The sequence below is a fragment of the Leopardus geoffroyi genome, chromosome B2, assembly GCF_018350155.1.
Source record: "Leopardus geoffroyi isolate Oge1 chromosome B2, O.geoffroyi_Oge1_pat1.0, whole genome shotgun sequence".
Lineage (NCBI taxonomy): Eukaryota > Metazoa > Chordata > Mammalia > Carnivora > Felidae > Leopardus > Leopardus geoffroyi.
The window spans coordinates 148,877,586-148,898,963 of NC_059332.1; the positions used below are offsets into that span (position 1 = coordinate 148,877,586).

At 52.0% G+C, this 21,378-nt stretch overlaps 1 protein-coding gene across 2 annotated transcripts in view; it reads right to left on the reverse strand.

Moving 5' to 3' along the window:
- Nucleotides 1-21,378, reverse strand: part of PDE10A (phosphodiesterase 10A) — a 618,961-nt gene that overhangs the window by 343,128 nt on the left and 254,455 nt on the right. For both annotated transcript variants that reach the window (XM_045500247.1, XM_045500245.1), the window contains exon 2: nt 9,308-9,442. In XM_045500247.1, coding sequence (XP_045356203.1) covers nt 9,308-9,356 — 49 coding nt within the window. In that variant the 5' untranslated portion in view covers nt 9,357-9,442. The remainder of the gene's footprint in view (nt 1-9,307; nt 9,443-21,378) is intronic.

Sequence of the window (21,378 nt, forward strand, 5' to 3'; positions counted from 1 at the left end):
TACCAGGGAGTGAAAGTGACACGTCTGAAGCATTCGTTGATGCAAGGTGGTTGGGAGATTGCAGGGTATTCGACTTATTTGGGGTGACACTGGCACCTGTCAATATTATAGCCAGGAGGACAGGGACAGAGGTCCCGTTGGTAGCGCTGAACCCTTTTGTGCCCGTAGGTTGGAGGGACCCAGTCGAATGCCCTGCCTATTGGAATAAACAGATCGTTATGAGGCACCCCTCTGTTCCAGGCAGACAGAAGGAGCGGTATTTTGTTCAGCAAGGTCCTGACTTCAGGAGCCTGGGAGTGCACGCCTAGGACTACAGGGAAGCTTGCAGACAGCCACCTGTGTGGGCGCCACCGACACAGACCGTCCACCTCAGTCGCGGCTGGTTCCGTGCCTTCTGCAGGGGTGTCCCCGTCGTCCTCTGATCGCGAGCGGAACCGAACAGCCCGCGACCTGAGTCACTCTCACGGCTCTTCACACGTTCTCAGACTCAGTTAAATACTAAACCTCGCACTCTGCCGGCCACTGGGCAGTTCTGTTCCAATTAAGCTTGGATACGCGGTTTTCTTTGATTCTTACCAAAACTGTGGTGTTGAATTTCTCACACGTTCTGACACCGTGCCTGGTAGCGGGGAGACAGGCGTCAATAGATGGGTTTCTACCAGCAGGAAAGTCAGAGTCTGGAGAGGGGGAGACATCAATAGCTGCAGAATACCAAGACATGTGAGAGCGAACTATCTTGGTGTCAGGAGGGGCGGATGATCTACTCGTCCTGCGTGCGTGTGCCTGTGCAGCGGGCTCTGGGGAGACTTCGCGGACTTGAGATGAATCTAGAAGAATGACTGCCAGAGAAACGCCAGGAGAGAAATTCTGCAGGCAGCGGGTCCTCCCACGCTGGCAAGAAGATGCCAGGCGGGGAACCCGCGGGCAGCCTGGCCCTGGGTCCTGCAGGTCAGGTGCAAGGGGGCGGGCGGGGAGGAGGACGGCGCCAGATCAGCTGTGTTAGCGTATTTTCCTACTTTCCGTCAAGGGGCAAACACTGCCGGGGCCCCTGGTGGGTGGGGCTACCTCAGGGTCAGGGTCAGGTTCCAGTGAATTCAGAACATGCCCCGCGGCACAGTCAGTGCCCCTGTGGATCAACTCCAAGTGCAGTTAAGTGCCAAAGAAGGCCATGAAAGCAGAAAGCAGGTACATTTTTAAAATGTAGCTTCCTGGGGCGCCTGGGTGGCGCAGTCGGTTAGGCGTCCGACTTCAGCCAGGTCACGATCTCGCGGTCCGTGAGTTCGAGCCCCGCGTCGGGCTCTGAGCTGATGGCTCAGAGCCTGGAGCCTGTTTCCGATTCTGTGTCTCCCTCTCTCTCTGCCCCTCCCCCGTTCATGCTCTGTCTCTCTCTGTCCCAAAAATAAATAAACGTTGGAAAAAAAATTTTTTTTCAAAAATAAAAAATAAATAAATAAAATGTAGCTTCCTAAAAACTCCCTGCCCCTTCTCCACTTCCTCCTGAAGGCGACCACTTCTAACTTACAACGAAGCCAGGCCGCGTTCCCGGCTTGCTGACGTCAATGGGCTTATCGCCTGAGTAAGGACCTCACCGCGGACCCGAGGGGACTGATTCTAATCTCCGGCACGTGGGCTGGCCGCATCCCTGCAAACCTGGCCGACCAGCCAGCACACCCGTAAGTGGGACAGCGCTGCCCTCCTAGGGCCTAGGCGCACACACAAGCCCGGCAAAGAAGGAGATTTCCTGTAACGTTTCAGAAATCTGCTTGTCAAGACACGGACGGTTAAGATCCACTCATTCGTCGGGGGAGAGTGACAGCGTGCGGCCTGCTCCCGAGTGTGCCAAGCTGACAAGCGTCACAAAATTCAAAGGAACAGAAGTAGAACAAGAGCAAGGCGGCCGTCCGTCACGCCCCGGGGACCGGGAGCTGGCAGCCAGCCGTTCCCCCTGGAGACGGCTGCGGTTCCCAAGTCCTGTGAGAGAGCCCGGCCGGTCCGGGGCCAGGTCCTGCGACGCTCCCTCTCGTTGTCTCATCTGCACCACAATCAGGTGAGCATAAGGCCTCTGATCTCACTCCGAAGGGTCTAACTCCCAGGACTGCGACTCGCCCTGGGAAAGGTCAACCGCTGAAAACAGGCCAGTGATCACCCACTGCCAGAATCTTTATTAAGTAAAAAAAAAAAAATTTTAATGTTTATTGTATTTTTGAGACAGAGAGAGAGAGAGAGAGCGAGCGCACGAGCGGGGGAGGAGCAGAGAGAGAGGGAGACACTGAATCCGAAGCAGGCTCCAGGCCCCGAGCTGTGAGCACAGAGCCCGACGCGGGGCTCGAACCCACGAACCATGACATCATGACCTGAGCGAAGTAGGTGCTTAACCGACTGCATCACCCTGGAGCCCCTTGTTTTTTCATTCCAAAGAAACGTCTGGAAGCCCACTGGTCTTCAACGTGCCCGCGCAGCCTGAGATGCTTCGGGCGGATCAGCTGCAGTCTTTTTCGAGTAAAATGCACCTATTTCACAGACTCACAAAAAACAAACTCACTTTGGAGAAGGAAGGTTGTGTTGTGTTGCAAAGGCCATGTTCTTGGGTTGTTTGCGAGCTTGCAAATAATTATTTCTGGTTATTCGGACAGACAAAACCGTCACCACCCCCCGAGCGGAAGAGTGTAACTCTAACTGCCGTCACACTGCCTTACACCCGACGTGGGGTCCAGGACAACAGGGCTGTGTTCCTTCCTTTAGAGGGACCATCGTGGGGCTTCTGCAGCTGCAATATTGGGCTGATATTGTTGTTGCCTCAGCCTCACGCAGGCGTAGTGAGGGACAAAATCATGCATGTCATGGCACCAGGTCTGAGAGCCAGTAGAAGGTCGTGTGGGTGAAGCCATAAGAACACAAAGGTGACACGTGCCTAGGTGGCCCTTGGCCACTTACTTGCTGTTCATTCACTGTTTCCCCTTCATGAGTTCCAAAGAAAGACAACGCATAGTGGAGATCGTACATCAGCTCAAAGCTTTCAAAAGCGAGTTCAAGAGTTGTTGCAGACAAGACGTTGAATCTACACGCATGCTGATCTGATCTCTTCGGGGAACACGGATATGACACATTACCCGTTCGAACGCTCAGAAACTGTCCAGTTCCCTCTGACTCCAAAGATCACACTGGACCTCGCTCTTTGCTGTGTAAATCCTGGGCTTGGGCCAAAAGCAACAAAACGGGGTCTCCCGTCTCCCTCTCCCCGTCCCACCTCTTCTGTACCTCCCGACCGTCACTCCTTCCCGCCGCTGCCTCCCACTCCCTCTGTTGCCCCCTCCCCGACCCTCGCTGATGGCCGTGGGATGGCATGGGGGCCGGGAAGCCCACTGGGGCCCATCCAGCCGTCTCTCCTTGTGTTTAAATCCCGCAGGGTTCTCGAAGATGGACTGCTGCTGGCTGGACCCACCGCCGTGAGGATGTGATTTCCCAAGCCACAAAGTCAGATCGTCCAGAATGGACGGAACCACCTGCTGCAGGAGTAGCCAAGTCATGGAAAACGCAGCTTCTGGCATTTTCTCTCACCTAAACCCAAACATATTCGCACACGTGCACCAAGGAGGGAGTAAACGCAGCATCGGCAGCGTCACACAGCACCCTATGTTGTCCCTAACAGAGAAGTTCCGTATATGTTTGGGAACGGGTTCAAGTCTGTGGGCTCCAGGCCAGCAAACGCCGTGGGTGTTGTTGGCTGCGGTCCTGGGACGCCCACTGCCAAACGAGCAGACTCGCGCAACAGCAACAGCTTTTGGAGGGACCTGCTTTGCCCCCCCCCCCCCGCCAAAGAAAGGGGGAGCAGCGTGGTGACCAGGAAAGAAAGGGGGGGGGGCGGGGCACCTGCTTCAGTTGCAAACCAGCCCACACCACCAACGTCAGGTCCAAACAGGGAGCGTGCGGCGAGGATAACTTCAAGGAAAGCTGGCAGCAAACACAGTAGGACGGGCACGTCCCCGCCACCGCGGCTTTCTTTGAACGAGGTCCCTTCCAAGAAGAGTTCACACAGAGTTTACACGAAGTACCCTATTTGTCACAACTAAAACCCCCGAGAGGCATTTGTGTCCCGACCGTCACACCTGTAAATCCGCCAACGTGCCGACCGTTGAAGAGGGGACATCCATCAATGTGCCGTGATCCACAGCAAAAACCCTGCTGATTAGGTTTCGTGAGTGGGTGTCACAGAACAGGAAATGCCCTTCGTTTTCTGTCTCTCTGAAAAGAGCCAGAGACCAAATACACACACAAAGAGATGCAACACCAAGCAGATGAATGAAGACATCTTTCCCGCTCCGGGCTTGATCATCCCACGCTTTAGGTCAAGGAAGGCAAAGCGACACCCTGAAGAGAAATACAACAAATGAGCCCCATCACCTGTCGCTGGAGGTCAACAGCCACCTACACAACTGCGGTGAGCATCCGCAGCTCCCTCGGTCTCCAGGTCAACCCGATTCTGTGTCTGCCCTCGAAATCCTCTCCTTTTTTTTTTTCTTTTTAATATTTTAAATGTTTATTTGTTTTGAGAGACAGAGCATGAGCAGGGGAAGGGGAGAGGGAGACAGACACACAGAATCCGAAGCAGGCTCCAGGCTCCGAGCTGTCAGCACAGAGCCCGACGCGGGGCTCGAACTCACAAACCGCGAGCCCAACGGAGGGCTCGAACTCACGAACCGCGAGATCGTGACCTGAAGTGAAGTTGGACGCTTAATGGCTGAACCATCCAGGCGCCCCTAAATCCTCTCCTTTTAAAGGGCATCCCTTTTCACTGCAGACCCCACTGCCCTCGGTGCCAGGTCTCAAAAGGCAAACCTCCGTCTCAAGGTGGTTCTCTCCCCTGCAACCCCAGCGCCCAGCACTACCCGTGTCACAGCACGGTTCTCTCACCACATGAGGGTGCCTGAGCCACCGGCCACCCACCAGGTCCCAGGCACCCACCCCTGGCCCCCAAGACGGTGCCATTGGGACGGGATTCGGGGAGTCTCTCGAAGGTCTCGGAGACAAACCCTTTTACACGAGGGATGTTGTTTTAGGCTTCGTTAAGTTTCCCCATAGCACCTTAGCATGACCCAAATGCAGCCCAGGTCCTCAGAAAAGACTCCTTGGGGTGGTAAGACATTTCGGAGAATTTGGGGGACTGTTCAAACAATGGGATGGAACATAATTGTGCTATGCCAAATGTAACAGTCACTGGGCCTTTAGCTACAGAAGTAGTCATATACAGCTGCTGGTTGGAATTCTTGCGAAGCATAGAGGCTATTACCATTCAGGAAACAGATAATTTTGATGAAAGGCAAGATATGAAGTCTATTTTTTAAAAAGGATTCCATAACTTCAAAAACATGGCCAATGCCTGTGCACTATTAATATAATAACTAATGCAATCATTTGCTAAAGGAGGACGGCTTCATTTAAACATTGCAAATTTTACTTCCTTGGGTTCAGGTTGAGATTGCTTAGGATAACACAGGTGTGACAAGAGAGGAGGAAGAGAGGACAGAGCCTCGCCTTTCCAAGAACTTGGAGGTAAAAGGAAATGTTTGTCCCCCGAGGGGGCGGCCAGCCTCCTGAACTCTAATAACAGAATTCTAATAACATCGCTGATGGAAACACATCCCAGGAAAATTCGGAGGCAGGGCCGACAAGGTGCCGTGGTTTCAGAAAAGCACATTTTGGGGATGTGTGGCTCTGCAGCGAGGGGAAAGATGAAGTCTGAGAAGCAAAAGCATTTCTATCACCAGAAACACATCCTCAACCAGGCAGCAAAGGTACCTCAAGGAGGTGAGCTGTGGTCTGGACGAAACACCCTTCAAGACGGTTCTTCCCCTTTGCCTTAATTGTGTGTTCCCTAAGCAAACGTCTGATGACTGTGTTGGCATGTCAGATGTCTCGATAGCAGGAAAGAGTTTTCCATGGATCCTGGGCAGGAGCATTACGAGACGGAACTTCTTGCCATTACGAGTCAATAGATTAGCATTCTAATAAGTACTTAAGGTAGAAGCCTGATGTTACGCAGTATGATTGATCTACAACTAAATGTAGGGATTGGACCAGAGTCAAAGTCACCATCCCTTCCCGTTTCTATCCTGCCTCGATCCCTAATGATTCACTTTGGCCTTAGTGTTAACATTCCTCCTCATTATAATGTCCAAGTATAATTACATCAATACATCTTGCTAGGAGATTCCTGGCAGCCAAGAGGAAAAGGGAAACCTTGGAGGCTAATTAGTTCTCATTACCTAATGAAAGGATCCTTTAGGAACAAGTATTAGGAGACATTAAACTCCTATCTTCATTTACCATCTAGACTTTAAGGAGAAAAAGACTTGTGAAGAACAGTTTTACACGGTTTCATTCAAGGAAACGTGCATTTTTCAAAAGTGTTTTTATAGAATGAAACATTCGTCTTACGCTTAACCCCAAGGCTATCCCTATCAGAGCAAGTGATTTAGAATTTAGTTAAGTCTTTCAGGGTGCCTGGATGGCTCTGGCAGGTAACCATCTGACTCTCGATTTCGGCTCAGGTCATGATGTCAAGTTCGTGGGATCAAGCCCGTGTCAGGCTCTGGGCTGACGGTGCGGTGCCTGCTTGGGATTCTCTCTCTCTCTCTTTCTCTTTCTCTCTCTCTCTCTCTCTCTCTCTTTCTCTGCCCCTCCCCTGCTTGCATGCTCTGTCTCAAAATAAACCAATAAACTTCCTTTAAAAAATACCCTTTCCCTCCGGATGCAGAGCAGTGCCACCCCACAGAAGGTGACAGTGCAAATCATCCGCTTCTCTGCTCTCCCACAACTAGCCACTCGCCGCACGCGACTACTGAGCCCCTGAGATGTGGCGGTGTGAGTGAGACAGAACATGTTTTAATTTCACTGAATTTTAATGAACTTGAGTAACAACAGTCACACGGGGCAAATGGCTACCCAGCAATGTCAGGATATAAGAACTAATTTGACACCAGAACTGAATTTTGTGGGTGTGCGTGCTGCTCACAGTGGTAGCTTCCCGGGGTCTTTCTCCCTTTGAGGCACCTGCCCCGGGAGGGATGAGCAGCCTTTGCCTCTGATCAAGGCTGAACGGAAACATGCCGATTTTGTTCCTGATCCTCCCGCAGGGAGGAGAAAATCTCCCCCTGGCTGCAAGACGTCAGCATTTGCTGCTGGTGAGGTTCGGCCCGTCTGCCCCCACCCCATATTAAACACAAACACCAAACCACTGGACCTCCCCCTCCCCTGTCGGCTATCACCCACTTCTTGGTTCTTTATTTTACTTTTTAATGTTTATTTATTTATTTTAAGAGAGAGAGAGAGAGAGAGAATCCCAAGCGTTCTCCATACTGTCAGCACAGAGCCCATCTCGGGGCTTGAACCCAGGAACTGTGAGATCATGACCTGAGCCTAAATCAAAAGGATCCTGAGCCCCCAGGCGCCCCCTTTGTTCTTTAAAATGAAGCTCCTGGACATTTCCTGCCTCCCTTCCTCCTCCCCTTCTGCCCTGGGGCCTCTCAGGCTCTCCCTGCACTGAAGGTCTTGTCAAGGTCACCGGTCTATGTGGGATCCACACCCCCAAGTCCTGCTACCAGCTCTCCTGTGCATCTGCCAGTCGTTTGCTTTCGCCTCGAAATGCTTCCGCCTCTCGGTTTGGGGGCCACCTTACCCCCCCGTCTCCCTCCTGTTCTCGGCCCATTTCCCCATTAGGGTTCACTGGCAGTGCTCCCTAACCTCACCTTCCACTGTCCGCTCGGCAACTTGGGGACGTCGGAAAGGCTCCTCCCTCCCAGCACGTCCAAAACAGAGCCCCGTTTCTCCCCTGCCCTGTATCTGCCCTGCCCCGCCCATCAGGACAAAGGGACCCAGGGCAGAAAACCAAAGCAAAAGACAACAGCTCACCAGGAATAGTCCTCCTCTCTCCCTCCTCGTACCTCCCTCCGATCTACCAGCTAGGCTCGTCAAGTGAAGGGTATCTTCAAAATCCCCGTTCTCACCCGGTCACCCTGCCCAAGCCAAGGCCGTGCCATTTCTCTGTCTTCCATCTCTGCTCTCCCGCCTGCTGTCCCGAGCACCCTTCAGGTAAGACCAAGCCATCTTCCAAATTTCAAACCGAATCACATGTCTCTTTTGCTTCAAACTTTCTCATGCTTTCCCAACATGTGGAGACCACAACCTGCGGCCTCCAGGGACGCTCCGATCTCGCTCTTTTCTGAACCTGTGCCCTCCCCTCCCCCGTGCTGCCCTGCCCGCCATGCTGCTCTGCCTTGAACTCACCAACTCACACCCTGCCTCCACCTCACCAGCCGGCCCAGAACACTCTTCCTCCAGGTCCTCACGGGAGAGCAGAGGTCGTCACAACTGTTCCAGATCCAGCTGGGCCTCGAGTCCCACACTCTTTCCTCACCCTGCTTCACTCTCTTCACTCCCGGAAACTACAACATTTGCTGACTTACCTTCTGTCCTACAACTAGAATGTGAGCCCGTGGACACAGGGCCCACATCTGGTCCTAACTGGATTCCCAGGACCAAGGATCAGACTTGCACCCGGAGGGGGCTACAGAATATTTCCAGAAGAACGAATGGACATTGACCCTGGAGCCACACTCAGAGCTAAACGGAGTTCTCTGCTGGCCCTATGCAAAGCTCTTCTGGTTTTTATAAATATACAAAAAAGACAGCCAAGAACTTATAAGCGTGCCCTCTTATAAACATGCCTAAACATACAAACGGATCGCTTTTCAGAATGGTCACCACCTTCTCTACATCAGAGCCGGAGAAAGGCACATTTGTTTTGTATTTTAGGAGCTTTGCCTCCGAGGTTCTAATAGTCACGTTTCATGAAAAATTTCCGGTCAATTAAGAACTCTGTTGTTGGGTATTTCGTTTCACCATAAAAGCCATCAGATGAAAGTAACGTAAATGGTTTTTGTGCTGAAAATACCCTTGTTTGATAGTGATTGAGGACGTCACTCTTCGCTGCAATATTAAAGGACTAGTTCGGCAGTGGGATTAATCAAGAAGGTGCCTGACTTAAGTTCAAAATATAAGAGAGATAAAAAGCAAAGTTTAGCGGTCAAGGAAATCCTCAAAAACGCAAGAACAGTTGTAAAAGAGGAAAAAGCTACCCAGGTGTCTTGGAAATCTCTTGTAAGCCTGCTAGTCCTGAACATCGAGAAGTCCCGTATCTTTCCCAATCATGGACAGCTTTCTCAGGTTCTCCGCCCACGAGACCCCCACTCAGGCTGAGGAGAGAACACCCAGGCGAAGGGCAAGAAGGGTCCCAGGGGGCTCTCTGTACCTGTTGCCTTGCAGGGCTCCAAGCTGCCTTCCGCTGGGTCATCGCCCATCTGCGCCCAGGTGTCCACACTGCTCCTCAGAGTCGGCAAAGTCGGTCCTTTGCTCCCACTCCTCAGTGTGAAGGGAAGACAGCTGGCTGGAAGGGACAACGGGACACGATATTAATGTCGACTGCCCCCGACACGGACCATTTTCATCAGGAGCGGGGCTCCTCCTGGAAGTCTCCGGTCGCGGACCGTCCATCTGGGAGATGGGCGTGGTGTGGCCAGGCCTTAAGTGAGTGCTGTCCTGGCTAACAGGGTCTGAGAAACACTTTCCTGGATCCGTACCCCCAGGGGACCGGCCTCACGGTAAAACCAGGAAGGAGCAACTCAGAGGAGTGCCCCTGCCAGCAGATTCTGGGAAACCGCACCTCCCTGGCAGATCTGGAGCCCGGGCCACCCAGGATGCGAGGTCACGCAAGCAATGCTCGTCCCCGTGGCGTCTTCGGAGTCATTTGCCATAAAGCAAGAGCACACTTGCTCCCATAGGGAGAAACCACAGCGTGCTGAAGTTGTATAGCAGCGACCAGGAGACAGCATCTTCGGAGATTTTATGGGTTTAATTCAGAAATGTGTGACGGGGAGAGGGGGCGCTTAGCCAGCCCTTTTTCACGAAGGTCATAGAAGCTTGCTCTCATTAAGGAGGACGATGAGGCTGGGGGCCACTGAACATTGAGGGCAGAAGAGCCAGGGGAGGAGCACCGGGGCACAGGCAAGGAGTCAGGAGGGGACAGAGGGGAGACAGAGGCGAGGCTTGGAGACGAGATCATCGAAGCAAACACCACCAGAACTTTGGCAAACACTGGAGCTTCTAAATGTTCCATCCCATCATCCCGGGGCCCCCAACAGCAGTGCCGAGAGAGGCGTGGGAAGGACCCTCCCCAACATGTGTATTTGTGGGGCTGTAGCTGTGAGTTCATGTCTGTGAGCCTCTGTCACTGTCCTTACCTTTCATGCACAACTAGCAGGAGCCAGACGATGACACAGAGGTCGGAAGTGAACAATCATAGGACAGTCAACGGTAAGTCACTGCTAAGTCCCACGTACAGATGTCAGAATGCTTTACTGGTGGGACGAAGACTTTGGAGGCGTGATAAACATTTTGCATTGCGACGTCCCATAAGACCATGAAAACCAGCTTTACGATGGTATAACTGACACAGAACCAGAACCACAGCACGTGGACAGCTTCTGGCCGGTGTAGACACCTCTGAAACCATCATCGGCACGACATTTAGTCATGATGCTTGCGTGGAAATGAAAACACGAAACGGAGCAAAGACCACAGTCGGATGTCCTGTGTCTCAGCCTCAGTTTCCGCCCTCCCCACCCAGCACGGGCCCACCCGCCTCCCTCGCCTGCCTCACGGAGTCAAGGAGGATCCAAGTGGTCGGACGGGGCTGTTTCGTACCCAGGCCACCCCGTCTGCCCGGAGCCTGTGGGATGGAAACCCAGTAACCAGGAGGCCCGGGCTGCTGGGGGGTGGGGGGAGCCCTGGGGGCGCAGGCAGGCCCAGGCTGGCCTCTCCTGAGCCCCCAGCACCCCCCGTCCTGCATGTCAGATCTCCGTACGTCCTTCAGACTGCCGTATGCTCTGACAGTACCTGGGTCTAGACCACCAGGGCCAGACTTTCTTCCTAAAACAAGAACAGGTCGTGGTCAAATTCAACCGTGACAAGTGCAGATAAGATACATTAAAGGTCGGTGGGAGGTGTCACTCACCATGAAATCCCAGGCAGGTGGGGGCGGTGGGGGGGGAGGGATACAGCCCTACTTTCACGCACACAGCCGGAATGGTGTCCAGATATCGGTTTCAGGCGTTTAGGGGCCCGTTGTCAGACTAGGGGAAAGAGGAATCGAATGGCCAAGGGGATCTTCGCAGCCCTGGAGAGAAATCCACGAATTGGCCTGACAATGAAGTGGGAGTCTGCTGTGAGACTGGAGGCCACCCAGCATGTAAGGTTGGGGGGCAGTTACTGTTCGACATAAAAGTGATGGCTGTATGAACCGATCTCACTGCAGGGGCACACAAGGGGTGGGTGTGTGTGTGTGTGTGTGTGTGTGTGTGAGCACAAGAGGTGTCACTCTGGGTTCAGGTTGACTCCCCCAGGCAGCAACTTGTTGAGAAGAAGGTCCCAGGAGGGGACCTCCAGAATGCTGCACGGCTGTGAGGGACAGACAGACCCTGGACGGGAGCCTCCGAGCAAGACGGCTGCAGGAGAGCGCTGGGCTCCTGGTGGGCGGGGCTGGCAGCCAGGACAGGATGCTGAGCCAGAACTGGAGCCAGGCGGCCCCTCGGTGAGCCCTCGGTGGGGGCTGGGGGCCGCTGACCCTCACGTGGGGTTCATGTACTGTGCCCTGTTCACACCCCAAACTGGTGAGGTTTAGGGACATACAAATTATGAAAGTTTTTGAGACAAGCGACCCGATTTTTATCAGGATGAAAATCACGATGTAAGATTTTTTAAATAAGATCAAAAACATTCACCCTGGAGCCATACCCTGCCCACGCTCTCAACATCAGACAACGGGAGCGCCAGGAGCGTCCGAGGAGCATCGCCTAAATTTGAGCCAATGTTGCATCGAGACATTTTCTCCCCCCAAATCAACCATTCAGCGGATTCCAGGAATGTTGTGTTTCGGGGCCACCGAAAAGGGCAAGTTTCCCTGAAGGAGAAGGAGCCTGCAGGAAAGGAACAGATTCCGTGAGTACGGAAGGGAGAAGCAGGGGAGCGAGGGGAGGTGGAGAGGATGCACACACACAGGTGCACACGCACGCAGACACGCTCACACACATAGCACACGCTGAGCCTCTTTCAGCGTGGGAGAGGTTAGGTGGCCTAGAAGGCCAGCCAGATGCATGAAGGCAGTATAAACCTGCCTGACAGGACGTGGGGATGAGGAAATCCTCTAAGGCGCTGGGGAGCCTCCTTCCTCCAGGCTGCCAGCTGCCTTGCACGGTGTTCGGTGTTTGGGAAGGTTTGGAGCTCAGTCCTCACGTCCCAGGCACCTAAGGGCTTCTCCCGTGGCTCCGCAGTTACTGCTGCAAATTGCTCTCTCCCGGGGCCTTATTCTATTCCACCAGAACAGGTAGATTTCCCTTTCTTCTGTGCAAAGCGACTGGGATTGACTGTGGCATTAAATGCAGGCTCATTTACCGCGGACGTCCTCCCCCTTAGAGCCTGGGCCGCACGGCAGCCGACACACGCCGAGAACAAACGATGAGAACGGAAGTCTCGCAGAAAGACCACTGAGTCATTCTCTCATCCGGACTCAGGGAGCCCAGGTGAAGGTCCTGCCTGTCCCTGCCGGGACCGACACCAACCACGAGTCCAGTCGGGGAGTCCCTCTGACCTTTGAGGCCTGGGTTGTAAGTTGGCACAGCTGTGAAATTCACAGGTTACTTGCAACTGATTTGGTGTGTGAAATTCACAGCATGATGCCTTTATACAGCCGGCTCCTTCCTTCTCTTTTAACTGTGTGAATCTGCTCTTGTGTGTTGCAGGGCAAGGTGGGGAGGGGGCTTCCGGGTGAGGCTCAGCCCCCTGGACGCCCAGGGATGGGTGCTGAGGTTGGGGGGGGGGGAATCACCTGACCTTGTGGGAGGAAGGTGGGAGCGGTGCCAGCGTCTGTTACAGGCAGGTTTCAGAGGATCAGGCCTGAGAACAAGGTAGGAAAAACAAAGAGATGGGCAAAGACCAGAGAATTCTGTCCTGAAGAAAAGAGAGGGGAGGGACTCAAGATGGTTTTGAACGTCTGAGTGAAAAGAGCTATCTGCAGACCGAAGTCTTTTTTTTTTAAGTTTATTTATTTATTTTAAGAGAGAGACCATGACAGCGTGAGTGGGGTGGGCAGAGAAAGAGAGGGAGAGAGAGAATCCCAAGCAGGCTCCACACTGTCAGCACAGAGCCCAACGCGGGGCTTGAACTCAGGAACCCTGAGATCATGACCTGAGCCGAAGTCAAGAGTCGGACCCTTAACCGACTGAGCCACCCAGGCACCCCCAAAGTCTTTTCAATGACTATTGCTCATTTAAAATTAAAAAAAAAAAAAAACTGTGGTAAATGTATATGACACAACATGTACCATTTCAACCACATTCAAGGGCTTGGCTCTGTGGCATGAAGTCCATTCGCACGGTTGTTCGAACATCACCACCGTCCATCTCCAACACGCTGTGTCTTCTCACACCGAACCCCTGTGCCCATTAACCCCTGACCCCCCATGTTCTCCGCCGGCCTGTGGAAACCACGATTCTGCTTTCTGTTTCTACAAGTCTGACGACTGTAGGAATTTCATATAAATGGAATCACGCAATACCCCATTGTCCTTTTATGACTGGCTTATTTCACTTGACAAAACGTCCAAGGTTCATCCATGTTATAGCATGTGTCAGAATCTCCTTCCTTTTTTTCTTGTAAGTTTATCTGTTTATTTTGAGAGAGAGAGAAACAGAGAGAGAGAGAGCATGTGCAAGAGGAGGGGGGACAGAGAGAGAGGGAAGGAGAATCCTAGCACGCTCCACACAGCGTGGAGCTCGATGTGGGGCTTGAACTCACTGCCTGCGAGATCATGACCTGGGCTGAAGTTGGATGCTTAACCAGCTGAGCCACCCAGGCACCCAAGTTTTGTTTGATTTTTAAAAAATGATAGCATACAGGGGCGCCCGGGTGGCTCAGTCGGTTAAGCATCCGACTTCGGCTCAGGTCATGGTCTCACGGTTCATGAGTTCAAGCCCCGTGTCGGGCTCTGTGCTGATAGCTCGGAGCCCAGAGCCCGCTTCGGATTCTGTGTCTCCCTCTCGGTCTGTTCCTCCCCTGCTTGCGCTCTGTTTCTCTCTGTCTCTCTCAAAAATAAAAATTAAAAAAAATTTTTTTCAATGGTAGTATATACAGTTTGGGGTGATTTTTTGACTCATCTGTAATTCTCAGAATTCCAGTGTGGTCACATTCAGGGTCACCACCAGCTTATACAATCCCCAATGTGTGTATGCAAAGGTGCCCCTTTGGCACAGAGCAGCCCCAGGCCAGCACAGGGCAGAATGGGGTGGATTTCAGCCCACGTACCACTTTACCAAGGGCAGCTTACCAGAGACAACTGGAAATCACACAGTAGCCCTGCTCTAAAAAGTATTTAAACAGTGTAAAGAAACAAAAAGGAATAAAAAATGGGACAAAAAAACCACCCCTATCCGAAATTCTCCTAAAATCAAGCCTCGTATCATGAATGTCCTGTGAGTTATTTCTCAACTTCTGGTTTGAATGTGAATATAATAATAAATAATACACAATGGCTGAAATCAACGCCAAGGTATCTAACACTCTGAGAAACGCCCTTAGATAACACGGGAGTTGCCCGACCTGGGGAAACAGTCATCCTCTTGAAGGAAGGCCTGGCGAGGCATTTTGGGTAGTTTTTAGCTCATTGAACCAATGATTTGATGTGACTGCCGAGAGGTAAGGCACCGCCATGCGTGAATGAAATGCAAATCCATTCCCAAGAACTGGAAGACAGTCCTGACCACCATGCGCTCTGACCGGGCCACTGCCGCCGGACTGTTCTCAGACCCCAGGTCTAAGGAGGTCCCTGACCGCGTTCACGCAGAATCTTGAAAACGGCAAAGAAATCACACGGGCCTTATGTACGGTTGCCCGTAAATAGTCTCAGAACTTAAGAACGTCATACAAAACAGTAATTTATCAGATTGTTTTCAAAGGAAAGTGAAACTTTCAAAGGAAACTTTCAGAAATGTTGAGTGGAGACTGGTCGGCCGGATAGAAAGAAGGACTTTCTAATTCCAATGGGGCCATTTGGGGACCAAATGCACAGCCTCGCCCTAGGAGGACTGGAACGAGGCCCCTGTGGGGTGGGACAGGAGGGCAGTTTGGAGGGTCTCCTCGCTCTGACTGAGACCAGCTCCCTGTGTGACGTGTTTAGGACTTACTGCCTCTCATCACTTCCCTTGAACCTGTGGCCGGGAAAGTACACTTCAAAAATATTTGATTTGGGTGTTCGGTGCGGAATGATTTCATCCCCCATCCAGTCACTCCTCCTTCGCTTGAAAACACTGCATTGCTTTTTATTTGCTTCAAGGTAAATGACACTTGGGGTCTGAATGAAGACCCAGGAGAGTTTCCTGAGAAGAATGGTAGGCTTAAACGGCCCAACTGCCGGGAGAGAGAGGGACTTTTGTCACTCTTATTTCCTGTCCGTGTTCTAAGAGCCTCTGACATAAGTGCTTCCAGATTCCATCACTGGTCCACAATGAATTAAAAAGCAATACGATCCAGATGCTTTTTCTGGTAAACGGCTCCTTTGTAGGAAGAGTAAACAGAACAGGATATTCGCTGACCGCCCCTGTGACACTCACTCACGGCTGAGAGCGGCTCTCTGTGCCCCTGCACCCAGGAGGAAGCCTTTCCGGCTGTTCCAGACCCATCGGCACACATTGTCTCGGACAGCTCTGCTCTCTTCTTTTTAACGCGCTCATTGAGTATATTTTAAATGACGAGGTGAAGACAGCCTATAAAAAAGATGCCAGTATATAAATTAAGGGAATCTAAGTGCCTAAGAAAACTCCCAAAGCTACTAAAAATTTCCTCTGAGAATTCCTCGCTACAGTCTCGCCACATCGAGCCGTATATCGCTGATGCTGAAATTACACGTTTCAGGACGTTTCAACTATCTTCTCAACCTAGGGACTCCAAAGTCATTTCTTCCATGAGCACGGAACTACACATTTGCATGTTTAAGCAAATGCATTTGTCCCCAATTTTTCAAGCGGCACAGAATGATTTACATGATGATGTCAGCTCATTCCACCCGATGAATCTCATCGTGACACTATATAAATTTCATGGAAATCTAGTCCCAAGGCACATCCGGTGTTGTCACGAAAAGCACATAAAATGGGTTTTCTTTGCTATATTCACCATTATCTGTGGAAAGCAGAAGGTGGTTCCCTTTCACCTAATCCCGCTGCATTCGCTTGTACCTCTGACACTATCATTAATGTTAACTCGCATTCATTCCAGAATAACGCCAGGCGAGGTAAGATCCTTGTGAAGTCTGGCATATGCAAAGTTCTACCGAGCGCCTTGAAAACCCAGAGCGAACAGCATGCTACAACTTTGCAGGTACCGAGGCACGGTCTACTGATCTTACGAATCCTGCCATAAAACTCGTTCCAAAATAAACAGATATGTATTTTGCATCCAGAAGCTTAATTTGAACTACGTCAAAAAAATTTTTTTTTTTTAACGTGTATTCACTTTTTTTTGGGAGACAGAGACAGAGAGTGAGCGGGGAAGGGGCAGAGAGAGAGGGAGACACAGAATCCGAAGCAGGCTCCGGGCTCCGAGCCATCGGCAGAGAGCCGGACGCGGGGCTCAAACTCACAGACCCTGAGATCATGACCTGAGCCGACGTTGGACGCTCAACCAGCTGAGCCGCCCAGGCGCATTTTTGTTTGAATTCAACGTAATTCCTCTTGATTCGATACAACCCAAATGTGAACACACTGATGAGAGAACACACCCTCTGCTTTCGAGAATAAAGCAAACGATTAGCCCTCACACCCCAGACCTCCGGTTACCCCCAGTCCAGTTGGGGCACGAGACCAACACACAGCTAACAGCTTCAAAGGCGGCGGTGCGAGCCACGGTCCCGCGGCGGCCAGCGGTGGCTCAGAGGAGGGGAGTGTCCCCCGCCGAGGCCAGGCCGTGGAACTCTGACCCGGGTCCAGTTACAATTCTGAGATCTACTCCCGCTGATCCCCGATTACTTCCTGTCTCTCTTGTGCCCACTTCTGCCCTTATGTGCTCTCTCTCCCTGTTTGCTCAGTGCCCGACAGGGTGCTTGCCACCGGGCGCACAAAGATCTCTGAGTCCTTTACATTTAAAACATGACCCATCCTACCAAAATAGGCCGGATTCATTGTCGTTTTTCACTTCAAAGCCCACTCACTCACGCCCAGTTGGAGGGACTTGCCCCTTGCTCCGGATGGCAGGGGCAGCAAGCAGTACCCGGGGATCCCAGCTCCTGTCTGGCCGGCTCAGGAGCCCCTGTGGGGCGGCGTGAATTCTGAAACCCGCAAGGATCAAAGGAGAGCACATTTTGCTGCCGTTGCTAACAATCCTATACTTTAAATTCCATCCTTTCAAAACAGCGGTGAGACGAATAACCCTTAGCCTTTTCCAGAGCAGTCAGGTAGGACATGAATTTTAACTATCTCGTTTTGAGCTCTGTCGACAAAACAAAGGCTGTTTCTGATTAGCTGCCTCCAATTGGTTACTTAAACACTTTCAAGCCAATTTTGAGGGTGTGGGAACGGCCAAGGAATCAAATAAAGGTTTGATTATTTCTTTCTTTTTCCCTTGGAGGTCAGTCTATGAATTTTATTCAAATAATAAAAGCTCTCTGTGAGATGCTGAAGAAAGAAAAAAAAAGAACTTTATTTCGCTGAGAAACGCACGCCATGAATTATGTAAGCCGTTCCAGAAGCAGGACCATTCACGTTCTCCAGCAAAGGCCACAGGCTTAAAGTGCAAGCCTGCAGCCCATCAAAAGTAAAAGGAAAGCACAGCTCAGTGTCACTCGGCCACGAGCGTAAGGGACCTTCTTCTGTGTGCAGGCAGGGGCCTCACCCTGGGAAGACGGGAGCCTGGCCGGCAGCCATATACTCGCCACGCAAATCTGGGCACTTTATTTAAAATCGCAAAATTGCAACAGGACAGTAAATGTCACCTCGTCTACTGTCCCAGGGGCTCAGATTTTGCATCTATCAAGGGAGGTTATAAAATCGTTCCTATTCTCCCCGGGGCCGTTTTGGAGACAGAGCGTCACAGACGTGGGAGGCAGCGAGGAAATGAGGCGGGATGAGAGACAGGCAAAATCCGCGGTCACTCCTGTTACCACCACCCCGGGGGGACCCGTGGGTAGGCAGCTAGACTTGGAAAAAGACTGGCTAAGACCCAGGCTTGTGTTCTTGCCTTTGCTAACAGGAAATCGGAAGTGCTTCTTTTTGATATCGTTGTGAGAGCCACCAAGTCCGAGCCTTTGCATTTGCCCAGGGAAATTCCAAAGTTGCTTTAGTCACCCCTCGTCATTCCTCTAAGATGCGTGCACAAGGGTAATGAGTTTGCTCGAATTTCCCTGTACTACCAACGATCGGGGAGAAGGAGAAACGCAGGGGGGAGTCAAGGGAAGCAGGTGCGGCATTCGGAAGTCAGGAGACTACAGATCATCACGCGGACGACACAGGCGCCCAGGGCTGTCTTTCCCACCAAAGCAGACACAGGCTCCCTGTCCAGGGACGCGGAGGGCCGAGACGTCGGGGGCCGCTCATTAAAGAGGATTTCCTCCTGGCGCGTAATTTTCAGGATACATGAGGCTCGTACATCAGACGCAAGGACTTGGTTCGTGTCCCTGAAAGTACAGGGCTGTTTCTTGCTTCTTGTTCTTCTTAAACTGGTCGTTGCCTTTTTTTTTTTTTATTACTTTATTTTGAGAGAGAGGAGAGAGAGAGAGAGAGAGAGAGAGAGAGAGAGAGAGAGTCCCAAGCAGGCTCCTCGTAGTCTGTGCAGGGCTTGACATGGGGCTCGAACTCAAGAACCGAGAGATCGTGACCTGAGCCGAAATCAAGAGTCAGACGCTCAACCGACCGACTAGTACCTACTAGAAAAATCAACCATCCTTGCTCATCCGTTCCGGGTACCGTGTAACTGGCACCTGCTGCCTTCTGTCCACCTTGCTTCCCCAGAACACACAGTGTTTCTGCTACGCTTGAGCCCAGGGTGGGTCCTACTCGTCTGCAGCCAGACATCTCCTTTGTCTGCAAACACCCGACGTGGCCGTTTTTAAGGAATCTGGCAGGGGAAGGAGTGAGCTCCGGGGCTTTGAAGGCTCCTGCCCGCGCTGTGCGCGCTGTGTGAGTGGAGGTAAAACAGCGCGATCCGCCTTCTTCAGAGGCCGGCGCTCATTGCCGGGAGAATGTGGTCTTAGGAATAAGCAACAGCTGTTTCTACCTGGCTGAGTACAGATGAGCAGTAGACTGCAGCGCTACGCATGCGCGGGACAGGCAGGAAGAGGAAAAACCAAGGAGCCGTACGGTTTACGGGATAGATGTCTGGGGTTCGGAGAACGGAGACCGGTCCTGTCACGAGACTGGTCGCGTTCTGCGACCTCCCAGCTCGTGGAGGAAAAGAGGGCGGGAGAATCCAGGGACTCTTGTGGGTCTCTGTTATCTGAAGCAATCACACAAATAAGTTAGGAAATATCTTACAGAATTGTAAAACCCTATCATGTGAGCAAAAATGAAATTGCTCCCCCCCACCGTGGGGTAAAAGAATTATCCTCAACAGTTAGATGGGGACCCTCAACATTTTATATTAGTAATAAGCATAACCGGGCTTATTAAGTAAGCAAAACAAATGACGAGCCAGATGGTATCATCCAAGCAATGCCGGCAAAAACTCGGGGTGTGAGGGGAAAGTGGGGGGGGGGGAGGGGGGAGGTCTGCCACCAGTCAGCGGTTCCAAGTTCGAATGGGGTCTGGGCCAGCTGCCTCTGCTGGTTCCCGTGTGAGAGCGGGGTGGTGGGAGACTGTGGTCAGACCCCACCTCACCCTGAGGATCAGCTTCCTTGGGCCGGACCCGCCCTTCCCCTCCCCCCCTGCACCCTGGGGTGCAGAGTGACAGCGGATGCCCCTTGCCCAGCTCAGCACGTTGAGTGGCATTTCCCAAGAGTCACCTACCCAAGGCCAGCACGCTGGCGTTTCCCTTTGGGAAAACATTCTCCACTTGTGACCAGACTGGAGATTACAAAGAAGGCTAAATGTGTCCCAACCAACGGAACAAAAAATAACCCCAAGGGCGCATGGGCCAGTCTGGAGAGAACAGAATAGACGTGCAGCGCCGTGTCGATGGATGGTCCAAATGGAAAGGGTCCCCCCGGAGGCACCGGACGCGTTCCCGGCGGTGATGCCCACACACCAGAGACCCCGGGGAGCAGCTGAGGCCCGACTTCACACAGAAGCACGGGCCACACGAGCTCAGTGACTAACAGACAGGGGGGGTTCTTGGGGATTGATGCTTCTTTCCTTCTCGGACGCACATACTGAAGTTGAGGCCAAATTTTACCAAATGTTGTCTCACGACTCTTACTCGGGAGCCTTCGTCAGAAGTCAGTGTGCAGGGCTTGTCGGAGAAACCAAAACACCACCCGGTGAATCGTGTGCAACCCGAGCTTGCTGAAGGCAACGGGTCTCTGCAGGAGCCCAGCGATTTTTGTAAAAACAATTCTTCTTTTTTCTTAATGTTTATTAATTTTTGAGAGAGAGAGAGAGAGAGAGACAGAGAGAGACAGAGAGAGACAGAGAGAGAGAGTGAGTGCGGGAGGGGCAGAGAGGGAGGGAGACACAGAATCCAAAGCAGGCCCCAGGCCCCGAGCTGCCAGCACAGAGCTGTGGCTCGAACTCACGAACCACGTGTGGCTCGAACTCACGAACCACGAGATCATGACTTGAGCTGAAGCTGGACGCTTAACCGACTGAGCCACCCAGGCGTCCCCTGAAGACGATTCTAGCTGTCTCTTTTCTCTTCCAACCTGTCTCTAAAAGATTTCAGGGTCTGGGAAGGAACCTCTATAAGAAGCCGACCCCACATTGACGGAGGGCCATGGGAGTGTCCCAGGAATGGGCCAGCTTACGGTTTCTCTTCCGAAGGCAGAGGTCACCATGCTGCACCCAAAAATCCAAAATGTCCATGGAAATTTGGGGGGGAATCGATAGGAGGAAGATGGGTTAGAAGATCAAAAATTATAAAAGACATGAATAAATCATTTGCTTTCTTGGTCAATCACTTGATTCACTGCAAGGAAAACTCTAGACATGTCGGTTTATTTAATGAAACTTAACTTGGATAATCCATGCTTCCAAAGAAAATTGAGGACTTTGGGGGGGACCAGCTGCTTTTCATCTTATGCTGCTGAAAAGACCAAAATTCAAAGCTGCTTTGTGAGTTTGCAGAAAGGAA